Source organism: Cyprinus carpio, chromosome A22, assembly GCF_018340385.1.
Source record: "Cyprinus carpio isolate SPL01 chromosome A22, ASM1834038v1, whole genome shotgun sequence".
Classification (NCBI taxonomy): Eukaryota; Metazoa; Chordata; class Actinopteri; order Cypriniformes; family Cyprinidae; genus Cyprinus; species Cyprinus carpio.
The window spans coordinates 6,460,994-6,479,598 of record NC_056593.1 but is presented as its reverse complement, the minus strand read 5'-3'; the positions used below and the strand labels follow the sequence as shown (position 1 = coordinate 6,479,598).

Here is an 18,605-nt window from a genome sequence, read left to right as displayed (position 1 = left end):
TTAAACTGTGTAAAGACCCTAAATGCCACTTCAGAAGTGCTTCTGTGCCACCTTTGCAGTGTAAATTTAATGTAATACCGAAATTTACTCTGCAAAAGGTGGCACAGAGGCGCTTCTGAAGTGGCATTTGAGGTCTTTACACAGACTTTTTAATGCTGCTCAGAGGTTTACACACCAAACACAGCTGTATGTTTTGATTTTAGGAGCTGAGGTGGGTCTTAATTTAGTTTTGTTTTTATGCAGCATTATGTTTCTACAAAAAAAATCTGAGCAGGCTCAGAGCAGCCTTAACTCAGCGGTGTAAAAAGGCCTTAAGATTGTCAGGCTGGTTAAGGAGTGTTTTGAGTTGCTTCTGTGCGAGTCAGGTTGGCAGACCCCAATTGCTAACAAGCTGAAATCTAAAATGTACATTTAAAAGTCAATGCATGTGCTTTAATAGCAGGAAATCATACATTTCTTGGAAAGCCATCACGTTCGATTAAAAGTTCAATTTCTTCATAATTTTGCCATCTGTTATCTGTTTTATGTTGCAATTTGTTTTATTTATTTAAGGTTTAAAGTTGATACTGAACATTTTCTATGTAATGTAGACGAGCCTCAACGACTCGAGGAGGGGTTTTGACGACGGAACTCATCTTCCGTTTCATTTAAACCCGGACAATATAAGCTGCAACACCAAACAAATGGTCAATTTTAACACGTGCGGGACTTATTCTGAATGTACGCGCGGTGCATAAATATAAAGATCTTATCAATATAAATTAAAACACACACACACACAAACACACACACACACACCGAGACAGAATGGTGGGGAAAATTAAACGGGCCCGACAGAAGCTCCACCACGGCGCTGTAAAGCTGGAAAATGAGCCCGAAAACAAACCCATGCTGGGGGATCTAGAGAAGATACAGATCAAGCCCATTCAGCTCATTAAAACAGATTCAAAAGAGACCAAACTCAACACATCTGACAGCAGCATAAACAATAAATCAAAGGTATAGACATTTGTTGCATTACCAGTGTCATTTATTTTCAGATGACCTGCTCTAAATGAGATCATTCTTCATTCAGCCTCATGTGTTTTCCATGTAGGCGTTCAGTTTTCCCACTGGAGTCTTTGCTGGAACTAAAATCTCCCCTGAGGCTTTAGTTCAAACTTCCCACTGGAGTCTTTGCTGGAACTAAAATCTCCCCTGAGGCTTTAGTTGTTAGGTGTTTTTTTTCTCTTTTTTTTTTTTATTTTTTTAATTTTTTTATTCCTCAAAGATGTGCTTTTAAATACTTTTTAATAGTTTATTTGAATAGATTATATAAATATTTTTAATGTAATAAATATTGAAATGGCTTATTTTACTCTTTATTAAGATTATAGTATAAAAATTCAGTTCTTATTTTGGGATTTTCTTAGTTTATCAATTAATTCGATATATTATTTTAATTTCCATTACTTGTTGAAAATTATTCATATTTATATATAATCAATCAGAAGTATTCAAATAAATGTTATATATATAATATATATATATATATATATATATATATATATATATATATATATAGTATTTTAATTAAACAGTTTTTTATTTGATATGTAAACGGTGATATTTAAATATATTAAAAATATACATTTAATTGTAATGTTTCAATTAATATTCATATATAAATTAATCACACACACACACACATATATAGTTGAAAATAAAATGTAAAATATACATTTTTTTATTAAAGTTTTAATTTGAAAAAATATATAAAAAAAATACATTTAATTTTAATGTTTTAATTAATATCCATATATAAATTAATCACACACACACACATAATTGAAAATAATAACATTTAAAATATATATTTTTTTATTCAAATTGTAATTCTTATTAAATGTAATTATTTAATATCCTTGATTTGTTTGAACATGCTTCACATTAATATATATATATATTATATATATATATATATATATAATATAAATATATATATTATATATATATATTATATATAATATATATAATATATATATTAAATATGTGAATATTTCAACTGGATATTAAAAGTATTTCATGTTGTTTGAAAAACAAATTAAAAATTATTATATTGTATAGGGGTGCACGATAAATATCGGCCGATAATTAATGCGCATCTTGTCAGTAAAGCCGGTTTTCTAATCAGCGGTAAATTAAAAAAAAAAAAATTATCGGCCGATATTTATCCTGCACCCCTAAATTGTATTATAATTCTTAATATGTTAATTTGTTTACATTTAAATCTGAAAATCATGCTAATGTTTATTTAAAACACGTAAATAATGATTTTAAATGTTTTTTTAATGTAAATTATAATTTAGTATTATTTTTACTATTATAAAGTATTGTAATTGCACAATATTTTTTAATTTAATTCTGAAAATGTTATCATCAATGTTTATTTTATTCTATTTATAGGTCATAATCATATAGTATTTGTTTTACTTTTACTATACTTTCACATTTTTTATTTTTTTATTAATTATTAATAAAAATATTATTGCTGTAATATATTGTATAATTAAATATAAAAGTATTAATATAAAAGTATAATTAAAATATTCATATTTACATTTAAATGAAAATGATGAGAAAGGTGAAGCTACTTTTACTATTATAATACTATTATAGTTTATCTTTTGCACAGATTTGCTTTTAATTATTTGCAAGTGTTTTTAATTTTTTAATTATTTCTAAAAATTTTAATAAATAGTAAAGATTTTAATACAAAGAAAAGCTATAATGCAAAATGAAAAGGATATTTTTTTCTATGTATTGGTCATAATCAGGTAATTTTTTATTTTTGTTTTTTTTTTAAATATGTATTTCAACTGAATATTACAAGGATTTAATGTTAATACATACTCTATTTATAGGCTGTAATCATTTAATGTTAATTTTAATTGAACTATTATTTATATATATATATATATATATATATATATATATATATATATATATATAATATTATAAAAAAGATTATTAATATTTAAATGTATAATCTTGTTGCTAAAAATGCGCTCACGTTTGTGACCACAAGATGGCAGTCTGTAGCATGTTTTTGAAGACTAAAATCTAATGTCTATTTCAGACGTTATGTATATGAAACATCTGTAACATGTATTGAACATTGTTTGAAATCAGTAAACAAAGATTTGATTCATGCTGTAAGGGTGATGTAGCTTAGTGGTTAAGCAAGATCCAGGCTCTTCATTGAAAAGTTGTTGGTTCGAACCCTGGAACTAGTAAGTAGCAAGGAGCAGAGTTGTAGAGTAATGAACATATAATGTGATGAGATGAAAGTGAGTGTTTTTGACTTTTATAGAGTGTCTCTCTGTAAATGTCAGCTGTGTGTGAGTATTGAGGTTGGGTAAGGAGGGCTGTTCTATTCCTGGCTGTCTGCAGTATAAATAACTCATGCGTGAACATCACAGCGCTGCTGCATCAATGCACTGACTGATGTGACCGCTGACTCCACGGCTGCTCACGCGAACCAATCTGTGTTTCTCTTGAGGAGAACTGCAGGATAGAGGACGACTAGTAACGCTGGAAGACTGACTGAACAAGTATATGAGTTATACCTGGCCTTGGCTACTGTTCTAGTCTTGATATTTCTGCAGAGTAAACATACAGTGTTAAAAAAGTCTGCAGAACCAAAACCACCACAACTCAAGAAACACCCTTGCACAAAAAGTTTGCATACTAAGTACAGTAAACATACACTGTATGTTTAGTGTGTTTACTGCTCTTTGTATGCAAACTTTTTGTGCGAGGGTGTTTCTTGAGTTGTGGTGGTTTTGGTTCTGCAGACTTTTTTAGAAACTCTCTTAAAGCATATTTTCATGCTCGTAATATAATTTTATTTGTTCAGTATTAGTAAAAACAGAAATGTCATTAACATTTCCTCCACATTCATAGCTAGCATTTTATATATCCTAAATGTATCATACATACTTTTATATTTTTTAATACTTTATTTGAATAGATTATATAAATATTTTTAATGTAATAAATATTGAAATGGCTTATTTTACTCTTTATTAAGATCATAGTATAAAAATTCAGTTCTTATTTTGGGATTTTCTTAGTTTATCAATTAATCGATATATTATTTTACAAATTTCCATTACTTGTTTGAAAATTATTTATATATAATCAATCAGAAGATATTCAAATAAATTATATATATATATATAGTATTTTAATAAATTCGTTTTTTATTTGAAAAAAATATTTTTTTTTTTTTTAATTTGAAAAAATCTATAAAAAATATACATTTAATTTTAATGTTTCAATTAATATTCATATATAAGTTAATTACACACACACATAATTGAAAATAAAGACATGTAAAATATAAATCTTTTATTAAAATTTAAAATTCTTATTAAATCTTTTAATATCCTTGATTTGTTTGAACATATTCATTATATATATATATATATATATATATATATATATATATATATATCTATATATATATATATAGATATATATATAGATATACATATATATTCAATCAGAATGATATTAGATTTTTTTATTGTTTTATTTATGGCTATTGTACATTTAACGAATAAACATAGTTTACTATATTTGTTATATTTTTAAAAATATGTAAAATTAAATGTAAGTCTGTATTTAAATATATATAATTAGATTCACTTATAATCAGTCGGAAGATATTTGATGTTTTATTGTTGTTGTATTTGTTAATATTAAACAAAGTGACGTGACATGACATACAGCCAAGTATGGTGACCCATACTCAGAATTCGTGCTCTGCATTTAACCCATCCAAAGTGCACACACTCAGCAGTGAACACACACACACCGTGAACACACACCCGGAGCAGTGGGCACTTTGGATGTATATTGTATACACACATATAGCACAGACAATTAAATATAAATGTTTTGAATATAAACATTTATTTTCAATATTTATTTGAATGATTTTATTGGATTATGCTTCATTAATATAGTTCAAGGATCTAGTTAAATGTGCCTCAGCTGCATCTGCGCTTGAGCGAGGTTGACGTTGAGAATCGATGTGCCTGTGGCACTGCTTTGACAGAATGAGATCTTTCTCCTCTTTAATTGGGGGTATCGGTGTCTCTGTGTGACCTCGGAAATTCACCTCCTTCACCTCCACCTCCGCTCCCCAGACGCCCTGCCAGCTCTCCTCACAACGCTGGTGGGACGGGGAATTGAGAAGTGCAAGTGCAGCTGGGCAGGAAAGGGCAGCCGGGTTGTTCTGTCCAATCCTAATTGGCGGTGTCCGTTTCAGCCAGCTCTCTGAACATGATGCTCTCTCTGGGATGGATGTGGTGGGAATGATGGATTTTTTTTCCCTGTCCCTGGTTTGCGGCAAACAGACGGATGCAGAGGTGGGATAGTGTTTCCAGCGTCAGGAGTGGTGGAGGGAGATAAGAGGGCCGGAGATCCCTATCGGGCAGATACAGCAGAAAAACACCACTGTTGTTATTTCTGTGGTGGCCGATGGTTGGATCGACTCGCTGATGGAGTTGTTTCTGATCTGAGAGCGGTTTAGTGATGGCTTTGAATAGTTGAGAGTGTGGAAAACTGGTTGTGGATCTGGAAATTGGCAAACAAATGATGAATGGAAAGAACGGAAACTAAAGTTTGGATTTTTTTCAGTTGTAAGCTATGCTTTGCAGTTGGAGATTATGATCATCTTTGAATTGTTTTTATATTATAATTCAAGTGTAAACATCAAATTCATCATATTTGAAGCAAAACTGTAATGCCCAAGATGTTTCTACAGCATAGCAGGAGGTACATATCAATCCATTCAACCCTGTTACACAAGTAGTTTTAAGGAAAAAAAATATCAAGCAAATATTTTTCTTTAACTTATGGGTAATAAAAGTTTATCAACAACTAAAAACCAACATCTGGTCCTAAACTAGCTAGTACCTACTGAGTTATATCTTAAGTAAATCTAAATGATCAACTCTGTTACTCCTTGTTTTGTTGTTTCTTCCCCCAGTTGTATTTATTTATACATTTATATCTTTATTTTATTGATTTTTTTAAGATATATTTTATATTTTTTATATTTATATAAAAATCTTTATATATAATATTATTTTGTTGGTGAAAAATAACAATTACAAAAATCAGGGTTTGGGGCTGAATTTAACTACCGGGATTGAATGAAAGAAAAAAAAAAAAAAAAATTATTATATATATATATATATATATATATAATATTATATGTTATATATATATATATATATATGTGCATATTTTTAGGTCATACAAACGTTAAAAACACTGTACCCTTAATTATATTAGGACATTAAAAACAAAACATAATGTATAAAAATAATATAGTGTGTGTGTGTGTGTGTGTGTATTTTAAAAATTGAACATTTTGTATGTGTCTTCTAAATGTATGCAAATAATTTTTTGCTGTATTTAAATATCATACATTTACTTATTTTAAATTACTTATATAATTTGGTAAATATATAATGTGGAAATAATTAACAAAATAACGTGTTAAAAATGGTATATGACAATGTGTGTTTATATATATATATATATATATATATATATATATATATATATATATATATATATATATATATAATATATATATATATATTAATTATTATTATTATTTATTTTTTTCTGATAATATTATCTTTTAAAACAATTTATTAAGAGTTTCAGGATCCCCCCTTTTCATGTCATTGTCATTTTCCCAGTAGCGTTAAAAGCAGATGTTTATGTTGTGTTTAGCATATCATTGAAGGATGCAGAGGCCCAGTGCATTTGTGTCTGGACTTCACATGCAGGCCTTTCTGTCAGAGATCGTCAGTCTGGAACAAGTGATATAGTGGAGAAATGTGGGTCGTAGGACATGTTATTTCTCTTATCGAGTCTCCTCTCCAGACTCGTTTTTGAGGACAGAGCTCATTGTACATACAGACAAAAACACACAGATGTCTGTGTGTTTATAACGCTGTTAAAACTGAACAAAAGCTTGTTTTGATGTGTACATGACACGTAATCGTTCAGGACTAATTCGTAACTCTCATGTTATTCTCTTGAGATTCCTGCATCGAATCTGTCCAGGTTCAGCTTTCCTTCACAGGAAGATGATGGTCACTTGAGATGCTGTTTCTCTTACAAACACACACACACTCACAACAGGCCAGTCGCCTCAAAGTGATTGACACGTACAAAATAGCTTTGCATAAATGCACAGAAATGTGTGCTGCGGATGTGGCTACATTTTTACAATTGGATAACATTGATTCATTTTTCACGGCTGGGAAACAGTCTTTGGCATTAGTCAGAAGTCAGAAAGAGCTTTATTGCCAAGTATGTTTGCACATACAAGTAATTTGTTTTAGGGTCACAAGTTTCCAATACAGAGACAACAAAAACACACAGATAATACAAATAAGATGTGAATAAGATACACATGCATAAATATAAATAAAACACACACACACAAAAAATGTATGTACAGGTGGGCTATAGATAGAATAGGAATAGAAAAAAATAATATAAAAATAAAAAATAAATTGTAGGGATGCACTAGGATTTAGGGTAGGATTTAAACGTTCAAAAAGGAGATGGCTTGAATGTGAGGGATCCAGAGTGGTCTTCTGAGCCCTTTTACTCACTCTGGATGCATACAGTTTTTGGAGGGTAGGCAGGGGAGCACCAATAATCCTTTCAGCAGTCCGAACCATTCTCTGTAGTCTTCTGATGTCTGACTTTGTAGCTGAACCAAACCAGACAGTTATTGAAGTGCACAGGACTCAATCACGCCTGAGTAGAACCTGTGGCAGGTTGAATTTTCTTAGCTGGCGAAGGAAGTACAACCTTTGTTGGGCCTTTTTAACAATGGAGTCGATGTGAGTGTCCCACTTCAGGTCCTGAGAGATGGTGGTTCCCAGAAATCGGAATGACTCTACTATGCATACTCGTCACCATCCTGGATGAGACCGATGATTGTAGTTTCATCTGCAAACTTCAGGAGCTTGACAGAGGGGTCTTTAGAGGTGCAGTCGTTGGTGTACAGTCGTGGCCAAAAGTTTTGAGAATTACATAAATATTAGTTTTCAAAAAGTTTGCTGCTAAACTGCTTTTAGATCTTTGTTTCAGTTGTTTCTGTGATGTACTGAAATATAATTACAAGCACTTCATACGTTTCAAAGGCTTTTATCGACAATTACATGACATTTATGCAAAGAGTCAGTATTTGCAGTGTTGGCCCTTCTTTTTCAGGACCTCTGCAATTCGACTGGGCATGCTCTCAATCAACTTCTGGGCCAAATCCTGACTGATAGCAACCCATTCTTTCATAATAACTTCTTGGAGTTTGTCAGAATTAGTGGGTTTTTGTTTGTCCACCCGCCTCTTGAGGATTGACCACAAGTTCTCAATGGGATTAAGATCTGGGGAGTTTCCAGGCCATGGACCCAAAATTTCAACATTCTGGTCCCCGAGCCACTTAGTTATCACTTTTGCCTTATGGGACGGTGCTCCATCGTGCTGGAAAATGCATTGTTCTTCACCAAACTGTTGTTGGGTTGTTGGAAGAAGTTGCTGTTTGAGGGTGTTTTGGTACCATTCTTTATTCATGGCTGTGTTTTTGGGCAGAATTGTGAGTGAGCCCACTCCCTTGGATGAGAAGCAACCCCACACATGAATGGTGTCAGGATGCTTTACTGTTGGCATGACACAGGACTGATGGTAGCGCTCACCTTTTCTTCTCCGGACAAGCCTTTTTCCAGATGCCCCAAACAATCGGAAAGGGGCTTCATTGGGAGAATATGACTTTGCCCCAGTCCTCAGCAGTCCATTCACTATACTTTCTGCAGAAGATCAATCTGTCCCTTATTTTTTTTTTTGGAGAGAAGTGGCTTCTTTGCTGCCCTTCTTGACACCAGGCCATCTTCCAAAAGTCTTTGCCTCACTGTGCGTGCAGATGCGCTCACACCTGCCTGCTGCCATTCCTGAGCAAGCTCTGCACTGGTGGCACTCCGATCCCGCAGCTGAATCTTCTTTAGGAGACGATCCTGGCGCTTGCTGGACTTTCTTGGACGCGAATTGAACCTCTTTCCTTGAAGTTCTGGATGAACCTATAAATTGTTGATTTAGGTGCAATCTTAGTAGCCACAATATCCTTGCCTGTGAAGCCATTTTTATGCAACGCAATGATGGCTGCACGCCTTTCTTTGCAGGTCACCATGGTTAACAATGGAAGAACAATGATTTCAAGCATCACCCTCCTTTTAACATGTCAAGTCTGCCATTCTAACCCAATCAGCCTGACATAATGATCTCCAGCCTTGTGCTCGTCAACATTCTCACCTGAGTTAACAAGATGATTACTGAAATGATCTCAGCCGGTCCTTTGACAGCAATGAAATGCAGTGGAAAGGTTTTTTTGGGATTAAGTTAATTTTCATGGCAAAGAAGGACTATGCAATTAATCTGATCACTCTTCATAACATTCTGGAGTATAATGCAAATTGCAATATTTTAAAAACTTAAGCAGCAAAAAGCAGTAAACTTTTCCCATTTCCAATATTTATGTGGAATGTTTCTTTATATTTTTTAAGATGTTTGCAAAAACATGAAAATGAAACTTTTGGCCACGACTGTAGATGGAGAAGAGCAGTGGGGAGAGAACACAGCCCTGAGGGGCGCCACCTTTCATTGATGTAGAAACATTTCCCGCCACCAAGCGTTTTCCCCGTTGATTCTGCGTCGCGGTCAGCTCTGAACAGTTGGAAGCTCAGCAGATTTAATGCGCTGTCCAATATGGCGTCATTCAGCCAGGTTTCAGTGAAACAGAGCAACAGAGTGTGAAAAATCCAAGAGAGCAGAAGTTGTTTGTCCGTTTTGTTAGGTAAAGAGCGGAGATTCGGCAGATGAATGTTAGGCAGCGCCGTTCGAAATCTGCGCTGTCTGAGCTTCATGATCGCGCCGGCTCACTTCCCCTGTCTGCGCGTCCTGAAGCGTTTGATCAGCGCCGCTGCTCCGCCAACTACAACGTTCAGCAAAACGTCCAAAAAAATGCTCAAAGACCATTAAAATGTGGAAAACACATACAGATGTAGCATCTGACATTGTTTGTGAAGTTAAATCTATTTAACTTGATCACATTTTTAGAGCATGAAAATATTTTTGTTTAAAAAGATTATTGTTTTGACTCACTTATAGAAAATGTATATACACATTTTTATTTACTTATTGCATTTTGGGTTTTAAATTGAATGTAGATCAGGACTCTGGGCCGGCTATTTCATCATTTCATTGTTCTTAGCTTCAAGGAACTGCCTTACCAGTTTTGCAGTGTGAAGGGAAGAATTGTCTTGCATGAAAATTGCAGGCTGTCTGGGAAATGCTTGCAGCGAAGGAACTGCATGTTGCTGAAGGGGAGGTTCTGATAAATATTTGCATTCATCCTGCCATGTAGCTTTATAAGATGCCAACTCCTGCTGCAGAAAACATCCCCAAACCATGACACATCCTCCTCCACCTTTCACCGACTTCTTTACGCACTCGGGGTTCAGAGTCTCTGCATTATCCTGTTTTCTCATTCATTTGTCTTATGTGGACGAGAAGCCTTTTTGGGGGACTTGAATTAATTAGTGTCATTGCAAAGCTGCAATATTCTAGAAATCACAGATTTGGAATGACAAATTCTCTTGCGATGGCTGAAAGGGTTGCCCCTTTGGCCTTCATGTGCTGTCGGAGGGTTTCAGTCACTTTAGAGCGGCTCGCCATCTTGCAAAGTCAGTAAAACTAGAAAGTTAGGATGCCAGTTAAATTGGGTTTCTTTTTCAAAGTTCTTTTTCAAATATCTCATATAAGTTTTTTATACTGTGCTTCAGAATATATTTAACTCATGAAATACGCTTAAAGAACTGCCCTTCTGACTGATTTGACCAAAAAAGCTCAGCTTAATCCATGTGTATTCATAACAAATAAAGTGTTTCTGAAGAACATGAACTGTCATGATGAACATCCACAGCCAGGCAAGAGAGGTCACTGAAGCCACTGAGGCTGTCAAACCCTCCCATCTTTCAGTGATTGGATCTGTGCAAAGCTGTGAAGGCATTTTTATCATGATCAAATATCTCTTACAAACACTCTTTTCCTCTGAATGTTGCTCGGCAACCAGAAGCTTATTGAGCTGAGTTTCTCTGGCGATAGAAATAGCAGAGGTCAACTCATTTTCATGTGTTTCTCTTGGGATTTAATGCATTTGTGTTATTTTTGGACAAAACAGTCACTGTAGTTTAACTGTTTTTAGCATAGGCTATGTTGCACAACGCAGATCATTTCAGAGTGCCAAGCAAAATTGAGTTTAGGCTGTTTATGATTTTTTGTGGTGATTTGCACAGTAATTCAATTATTATTATTAATTAAAGGGGTCATATGATGCTGCTAAAAGAACATTATTTTGTGTATTTGGTGTAATGAAATGTGTTTATGTGGTTTAAGGTTAAAAAAACACATTATTTTCCACATACTGTACATTATTGTTTCTCCTCTATGCCCCGCCTTCTGAAACACAACGATTTTCACAAGGATCATCTCTCTGAAAAGCGAGGTGTGCTGTGATTGGCCAGCTATTCGGCGCATTGTGATTGGTCGAATGCCTCAAGCGTGTGATGGAAATGTTACGCCTCTTAACATATTGTGATGCCTTGTCCGGCCGGAGCGACGGGACAAGAACATAAAACCCATTATAAACATGATATAAACATGATTTCTAGTCGTGTTTTCTTTTGGAAGGCAAAAACAAAATAGTTTCGCTTTCTCAACAAAACAGCGTCACACACCGTGGCCTTGAGTGAGCGGAGGCCGGAAGCCTAGAGTAAGCCGCGGCTCAGTAAGTGCATTTCATAAAAGAGAATTTAAACAATTAATAACAATTTAAGATTTTCCTTTTTATTAAAATTAAATGCATAAATCTTGTGCATCACATATAAAAGAGGTTTTATTCATTGTTTGACCTCAGTGGTCTGTGAATGACCTCTGACAGATGGAAATTATGCTAATACATACACATATAGGCACATATAGATTCCTCGTCACACTTGATCTGATCCCCAGAGGTCAGTACAATAGTTAAATACACACAATATGCTCACTCTGATAAGTCGTCACTATGCGGGAACAGGAAGTTACATGCAGTTAAACAGACAACAGACATCCTACTGTAATCTACTCACATGAGAGCTATTGTTATTTTCCCTTCCATTTGCAATCCAACAGACATGACACATGCAGCAATATTCACTTTAGATTAAAAATAGTGCCTTTTGTGTCAGAACATTGCTTTTGTTTTGTTTCCTCCCTAAAATATTTTCTGTTCTATATTCTGTTTCACATCATTTAAAAATATTTCTAATGCCGTTTCATGTCATTTTAAAGGGTCTGTGTGTTTTTTAAATGAAATGTTATTTAAATATATAAATAAATTCGTGATCTCAGCAGTGCAGTTCCTGGCTCATTTCTTTTGGGAACTGAACCTGCAACCTTTGTGTTCACAGCCATGTCCTTAACTGATTGGCTGCCGCTGCGTTATTTTGACAGGTGCATGAAGTTCATGCTCGGCAGACAAAACAAAACCCAAATGAACCAAAACACCTGCATTTAAACCAAAACTAAAGCCCTCTTCAAAGAATAACTAGAAAGTCCAATGCATTTCTTTTGCTTTTTCTATTTAAACCAATGTTGTTACTGGGAACTAAAATTAAAACTAATAAAAATGTTTTCATTGATTAAAATAAAGCTTAAATAAAATAATATATAAATATCATTTGAAAAACCTAAACTTTACTTTATAAGATAAGAAATGTTTGAACTGAAACTATTAAAAATAGGGTTTGTTAATTAAAATAAAGCCTTTGTGAAATTTCGTTTGATTTAATTTTAAGTTTTTATGGCTTTATGCCCTTTTATTTTCTATTCCTGTTTTGTCTTTTAATGTATTTTATTCCCTTTTATTGTCTTGCCTTTTATTTTTAAATTTATGCATTATTATTATTATATATTGTTTTGCTAAATTATTGAACCAAATTGGATTGCATTCTAAACTTTTTCTTTTTCCCCTTTTGAGAAATATTATCATTGTTTTGTTCTTGTTTTTAAGCCTTTTAAGTGTTGAATACATAAAATCTTAAAAGGACAGTCATGCATATTGTTGAACTGATCAGTAATGATCCATATAAAAATGTCTGTTTTTCAGGCACAGGGGAAAAGAAACATCAGTCAAAGAAAGAAAAAATGAAGGAGCGCAGGGAAAGATGGCTTAACAGTGAGTATTTGCTCACCTTCTCTTCTTCCCTTTCCCGCAAAGAAAAACTCTTATATCATCAACTGTCCAGAGAACAATCCTGAAATGCTCATGTGAGGCTGTTTCTTTCATCGTGAGCTGTTCTGTGATTCTCTAATGGGCCGACGGGAATTTCAGAGATGGATATGGCAGGATCATTAATGCCACACCCTGATTTTGACGCCTGTAATCGCTCCGGCCGATCAACGCGGCGTGTAACACAACCTCCGTCCAAGGTGATTATAATTAGGATCTAATGGGGCTCATGGCTCCAGCCGAAACCCAAGCCTCAGTCATGTCATGTCGCACTGTCAGGAAATTAAAAAGGGGGGAGGATTAAGATGTTGCTGGATTCTTAAAATGCTTAACAAATGGTGTACAATAACACTTCTGTACAGATGCAGTGGTGAAAAAAAAAGTCATAACTGCAGTAGAAAACCCTCCAAAATGACAATGAGAAAATTACATTTATTTGTGTTTGCTTGTGTCAAAGAAGTGCTTCTGTGTCTGTTTTTTTCTTCCCTACATAAAAAAAAGTCATAACTGCAGTAGAAAACCGGAGATACTACTGGATATTGGCCCTACTATATTCTTTGCCTAGATTAAATGGAGATATGTTTATTTTTATGTATAGGGTTAGGTTTAGAGTTATGGGTTATGTATTTTACACTTGTATTTGTGTGTATTTTTGCCATTTTATGTTATTTTATTTTGTTATTTTATAAATGTATATTTTTATGCTTTTACACCTTTTTAATATATACCCTTTTGTTTTACAGATTTTTTTTTTTTTTTTTTTATTAATTTTAATGATTTTTTAATGACACTCAAAATATTTTTAACTTATTTTTCACGTTTTCTATACATTTTTTGTTTATATTTTATGCTTTTTAAATTCCGTCATGGCATTTTATGTTATATTTTATTATATGAATCAAATATTAATTTTGTGTGTTTTAGGTTTAATGCTTTTTATTTTATGGCATTTTGTGCCTTTTTATGCCTTTTTATTTAATGACATTTTATTTTATTTAAATGTACCTCATTTATAGCTTTTATTAATGTACAGCTTTTTAAATTTATTTTAATGCTTATTTTTAATTTTAATGTTTTAATAAATTAATTACTTATCTTACACAATTTTTTTATTTTGTTTTATACAACTAAAAAATATTTGTTATTTTATGCATTTATATATTTAAAAAAAAAACTTATTTTTTCAAATTTATAATTAATTTTTTTGTTTATATTTAAAAAAATTTTATTGTATGCTTTATTAAATTCTTTGTTTGTTATTTTGTTTTATACCTCTTATTTTATGAATTTAATTTTTTTTTGCTATTTAATGCCAAATTTTTTATTATTTTATTTTCTTCCTTTTCATGCAATTTGATGATAATAACAAGGAAAAAAGGATGAGGAAATTACTTCACAATTTGTGTTATCCACATCCGCGTATCAGTTCAGTTAGCATGTGTGAATTTGAATAAATATGTCAATGTGTGTCTACTGCCCATTGCTACCAGAAAACCACTTTGTCATGTAGTTTGTTTGTCTCTCTGTCACATCCAGAGATCAGTGCGATCAAACTGGCGCGTGAGCAGCAGGTGGCGCAGGCGCGGAGGAAGGCCACACCTGTGGTGGGAGACATGAGACCGCTGGCCGACGCCCTTCCTGAACTCTCCCAGCTCCTCCCGCCTCTCAAATCCCCCGCCAGCGCACAGCGGAAAAACAAAGCGTAAGCCCTCACTTTTCTCATTTCTGCACACAAGTACATTGGTTATGTATGCTGGGATGTCCTCTGCGGTAACTGATTTGTGTATTTTCTGCCATGAATTACTGTAGTGCCTTGAAACATCACTTCACACAAACAGATTTCATTCAGCACCTGTTTCTCTATTATGTATTAATTTTCTGCAATCCAGGGTTCATATTTTTCTCTTTCTGCCCTTGAGTTCTATACATTCACTTAATATTTATAGAAAATACATTTCTTATCCATTTCCCTAGAAAGACCTCTAATAAAATGCTAAAGCCAAAACATGACATCATTTTGTTTAACATTAACATTAATTCTGTATCAGCTCAGGATTAATACCCACTATCAGTATTAACATTTAAATTTTTACATGTTGAAAAGTCATGTATATTATTAAAAAAAATTTAAGTTTTGGGGAAAGGTATCATCAGCTAGAAATTATACCTTTTTTATACCTTTTTTAATAAAATGTATGATTAAGATTAAGTAAACCACTTAAAAAACAAACCACTGGAAAAGTTATGAAAACACATTGGTCAGGTGTGTGAAATCATATAAATAAACAAGTAAGATATTTATATATGGAAAATCCATGTATGTAAAAATGATTTTAAAAAATTTTGATTACAAATTAATCGGCTGGAATTTTTTTTTTAGTTTTAGTTTTGTTGTGCATGTTTTTGTTTTTTTAAAATGTCTTTTTTAATTGCATTAATTTTTATTTCAGTTTTAGTTATTTTAGTACATCAAGGGAAATTAGAATTGTTGTCTTGCCTATATGTTGTCAATAAATTTTACGTTTTTTTTATATTTTATTTCAGTTAAAGTTTATTTTCTTTCAAGCAACGAAAATGTTTTTATTTAAGTTATCTATAATAACCCTGGTGTTGAAATGTAAACCTTGAGCAGCACACTAAGCATTTAATTCTTGTATATTTTTGGCAATCCCCTGTAAGCAGATTATAGTATAAAAAAATATATTTATATCACACACACAGGCTCTAAATGTATTTCTTATGAAATTAAGCATGCCACGTGTCGACAGCAGTCAAGCTGTTGTTGTAGATTAATTGAATTTGGCTGAGCACATGAAACTATGAAAGCCAAAATCTTTCTCACAACTGTTTAATTGCTTTGATCAAAAACTCATTTATCTGTTTGTTTTCTCAGTTTGTGTTTGTGGTGTTTTTTCTGTTAGTCATTTGATGTATGTTGTGAAGTCTTGTTTTGTCTTGCGTGAGTAATAAATAACATTTGTGTGAGAAAAGCCTGCGTTCTGGAGAACTTCAAAGCGCATCTTTAAACATGCCTCTAAATATCTGTATATAAAACACTTGAGCTTTTTTTTTAAGTTAATGATGATAAATATAAATCGTTCTGTATGTAGCACAATTGTTTGTTCTTGTTTTTCACCACAGTTCGGTTAAGAAGAAACCAGAACCCACAAATTTCAGCCAGATGAAACCAGCCCAGAAACGAAAACTACTGTAAGAAAATGGCTTCCCTTTCATTTCCACACTTTGCTAATGTTAATTTCACATCAGTATTTTATTTCAATTTTATAAAAACCTGGTGGTTAATGGGAAAATCTCACAAAAACCTGAATCACAAAAATCGCACCAAGAATATAAAGCCTATTTTTAGGGATATTATGACTCTTTTTTTTTTTCTTCTTCTTCTTTTTTCAAATATTGTCTTGACAATTAAGCATAATTTAACAAGTTTAACGAAAAAAAAAAAAAAATAATTAAATGTAAATTCGCAATGTGAGAGAATTATTACCTGTTTTTTATAACATCATATATTATTTAACATGCATAAGATGCAGCAATTCTTCAACTGCAAAGCATTTAAAAAATAAATTTGACAAAAGGATGACATTGACTGCAAATGTGGCTACAATTGTTGGTGAAAAGATATTACAGTATAACATAAAAGTCAATTCAATGTTTTTGTCATGTCATTTAATTACCTTTTTACTTTTTAAATTTACTTTTCAGTATTATTTATATATTACATATTTAAATAATATATTTATTTTAAATTAAAACATTATTTAGGGTTATTATAAATAATTGTATTTTAATTATATAAAATGTATCAAACGTTATAAATTATTAAATATATATTCAATTAAATGATTTAAATAAATAACCAACATATAATTCCCATGTATGTAATTTTACTGAAATGTCATAGCAAAAATCTTCTACGTCTTACAAATATACCTAATTTTCTTTATACTAATAAAATATATAATAAATATAAAATATATTTATATAACATTTAAATATTTACTTTCAAAGGTAAATTTAGCAGGTCTGCTTGTTCACCTTTGTAAGCTTTTTTGGTTTTGTGACAACATTTTTTATTGTGCATGGATATTTTAAGAAAGTCCAATGTCAAACGAATCGTTATTTTTTTTTGTCTGGTTCCAGCGAGACGGAAGCATCTCACTTCATCGAAGCCATAAAAAATCCCACCTTCAAGACCAACCCTTTAGCTGCGATTGGTGAACATCTCCGAAAACGACTCAAGCAGGAAGACGAACAGAGTTAATCGCCACTCTGCAGCGCCGCCCTGTTGGTAGACCTAAAGAACTGTGTTTTATTATATGCTGGTACATCAAACCAAGCAAATACAGTTAAACCGGTTTTATACTTCATAATAGAATATGAAAACGAAGAGGAATTCCGAGATTTGCATAACTTGCAATATTAACACTATAAAGGAAACACAGTTTCTGTGTGTACTTTAGTAAATGAGTTTATGCAAAACGAATTGCTTTGATGATCATGATACCAGATATTTAATGTGTGTTTTTGCTCTTGGTAAGATCAAAATAAATCCAGTGGGAAATGACTATGCATATGTTTTTTCTTTATTATCAGCACATGCCAAGAAAAGCTTGACTTATAACAATAAAATGGTCAAAAACAAAAATCCAATGATTCTTTCCTCACTATAAAATGACTCTACCTGCTGCATTCATTCATTGAATATCACAAGACAAGCGCCTCTAATTAAAGCGAGATCTGATATATCAGACGTTTAGCATGTGCCTCTGTATTTCCATGGCAACTTGTTGTAAAAAGAAGGAAAGGGCGGCACTGGCAGCAATATGTTTCAGAGATAAAGGAGAAATGAGAACCTGACTTCTCTTAATGGCTTTACTGTAGGGGCTCTTGGCTGTCTGATATTGAGGAGGACCTTCTGTTTATTCTCATTTCGGCTAAACTGGATCCTCTTCACAACCCCATCAGATGCTCGGTTGCATATAAACTCAGCATTATAAGATAGCAGAAGTGTATGTAATGTGTCATGTTTGTGATTTAAGCGAGTGAGGAATGTGGGTGTAGATTGTAGATGTTCCTCACCCACACTAGTTTCCTCTCAGCGTGTGCTTGTTGGTCTGTCCTAAATCCATTCATTATAGGGAAAGATACTAGATGGTGAAATGTGTTCGATTTTAATGGC

The 18,605-nt window shown here is 32.7% G+C and overlaps 1 protein-coding gene across 1 annotated transcript; it reads left to right on the top strand.

Annotated features, from left to right (window-relative positions):
• The first annotated feature begins 646 nt into the window (after positions 1–646).
• LOC109060435 (protein FAM207A-like) lies at positions 647–18,066 on the top strand. The gene is made up of 8 exons (XM_042711744.1): positions 647–999; positions 1,097–1,172; positions 8,059–8,077; positions 10,840–10,856; positions 13,283–13,351; positions 14,942–15,107; positions 16,547–16,615; positions 17,567–18,066. The coding sequence occupies exons 1-8, from the start codon at positions 808–810 to the stop codon at positions 17,685–17,687; spliced, it is 729 nt and encodes a 242-aa protein (XP_042567678.1). The 5' UTR covers positions 647–807; the 3' UTR covers positions 17,688–18,066.
• Positions 18,067–18,605: the final 539 nt, after the last annotated feature.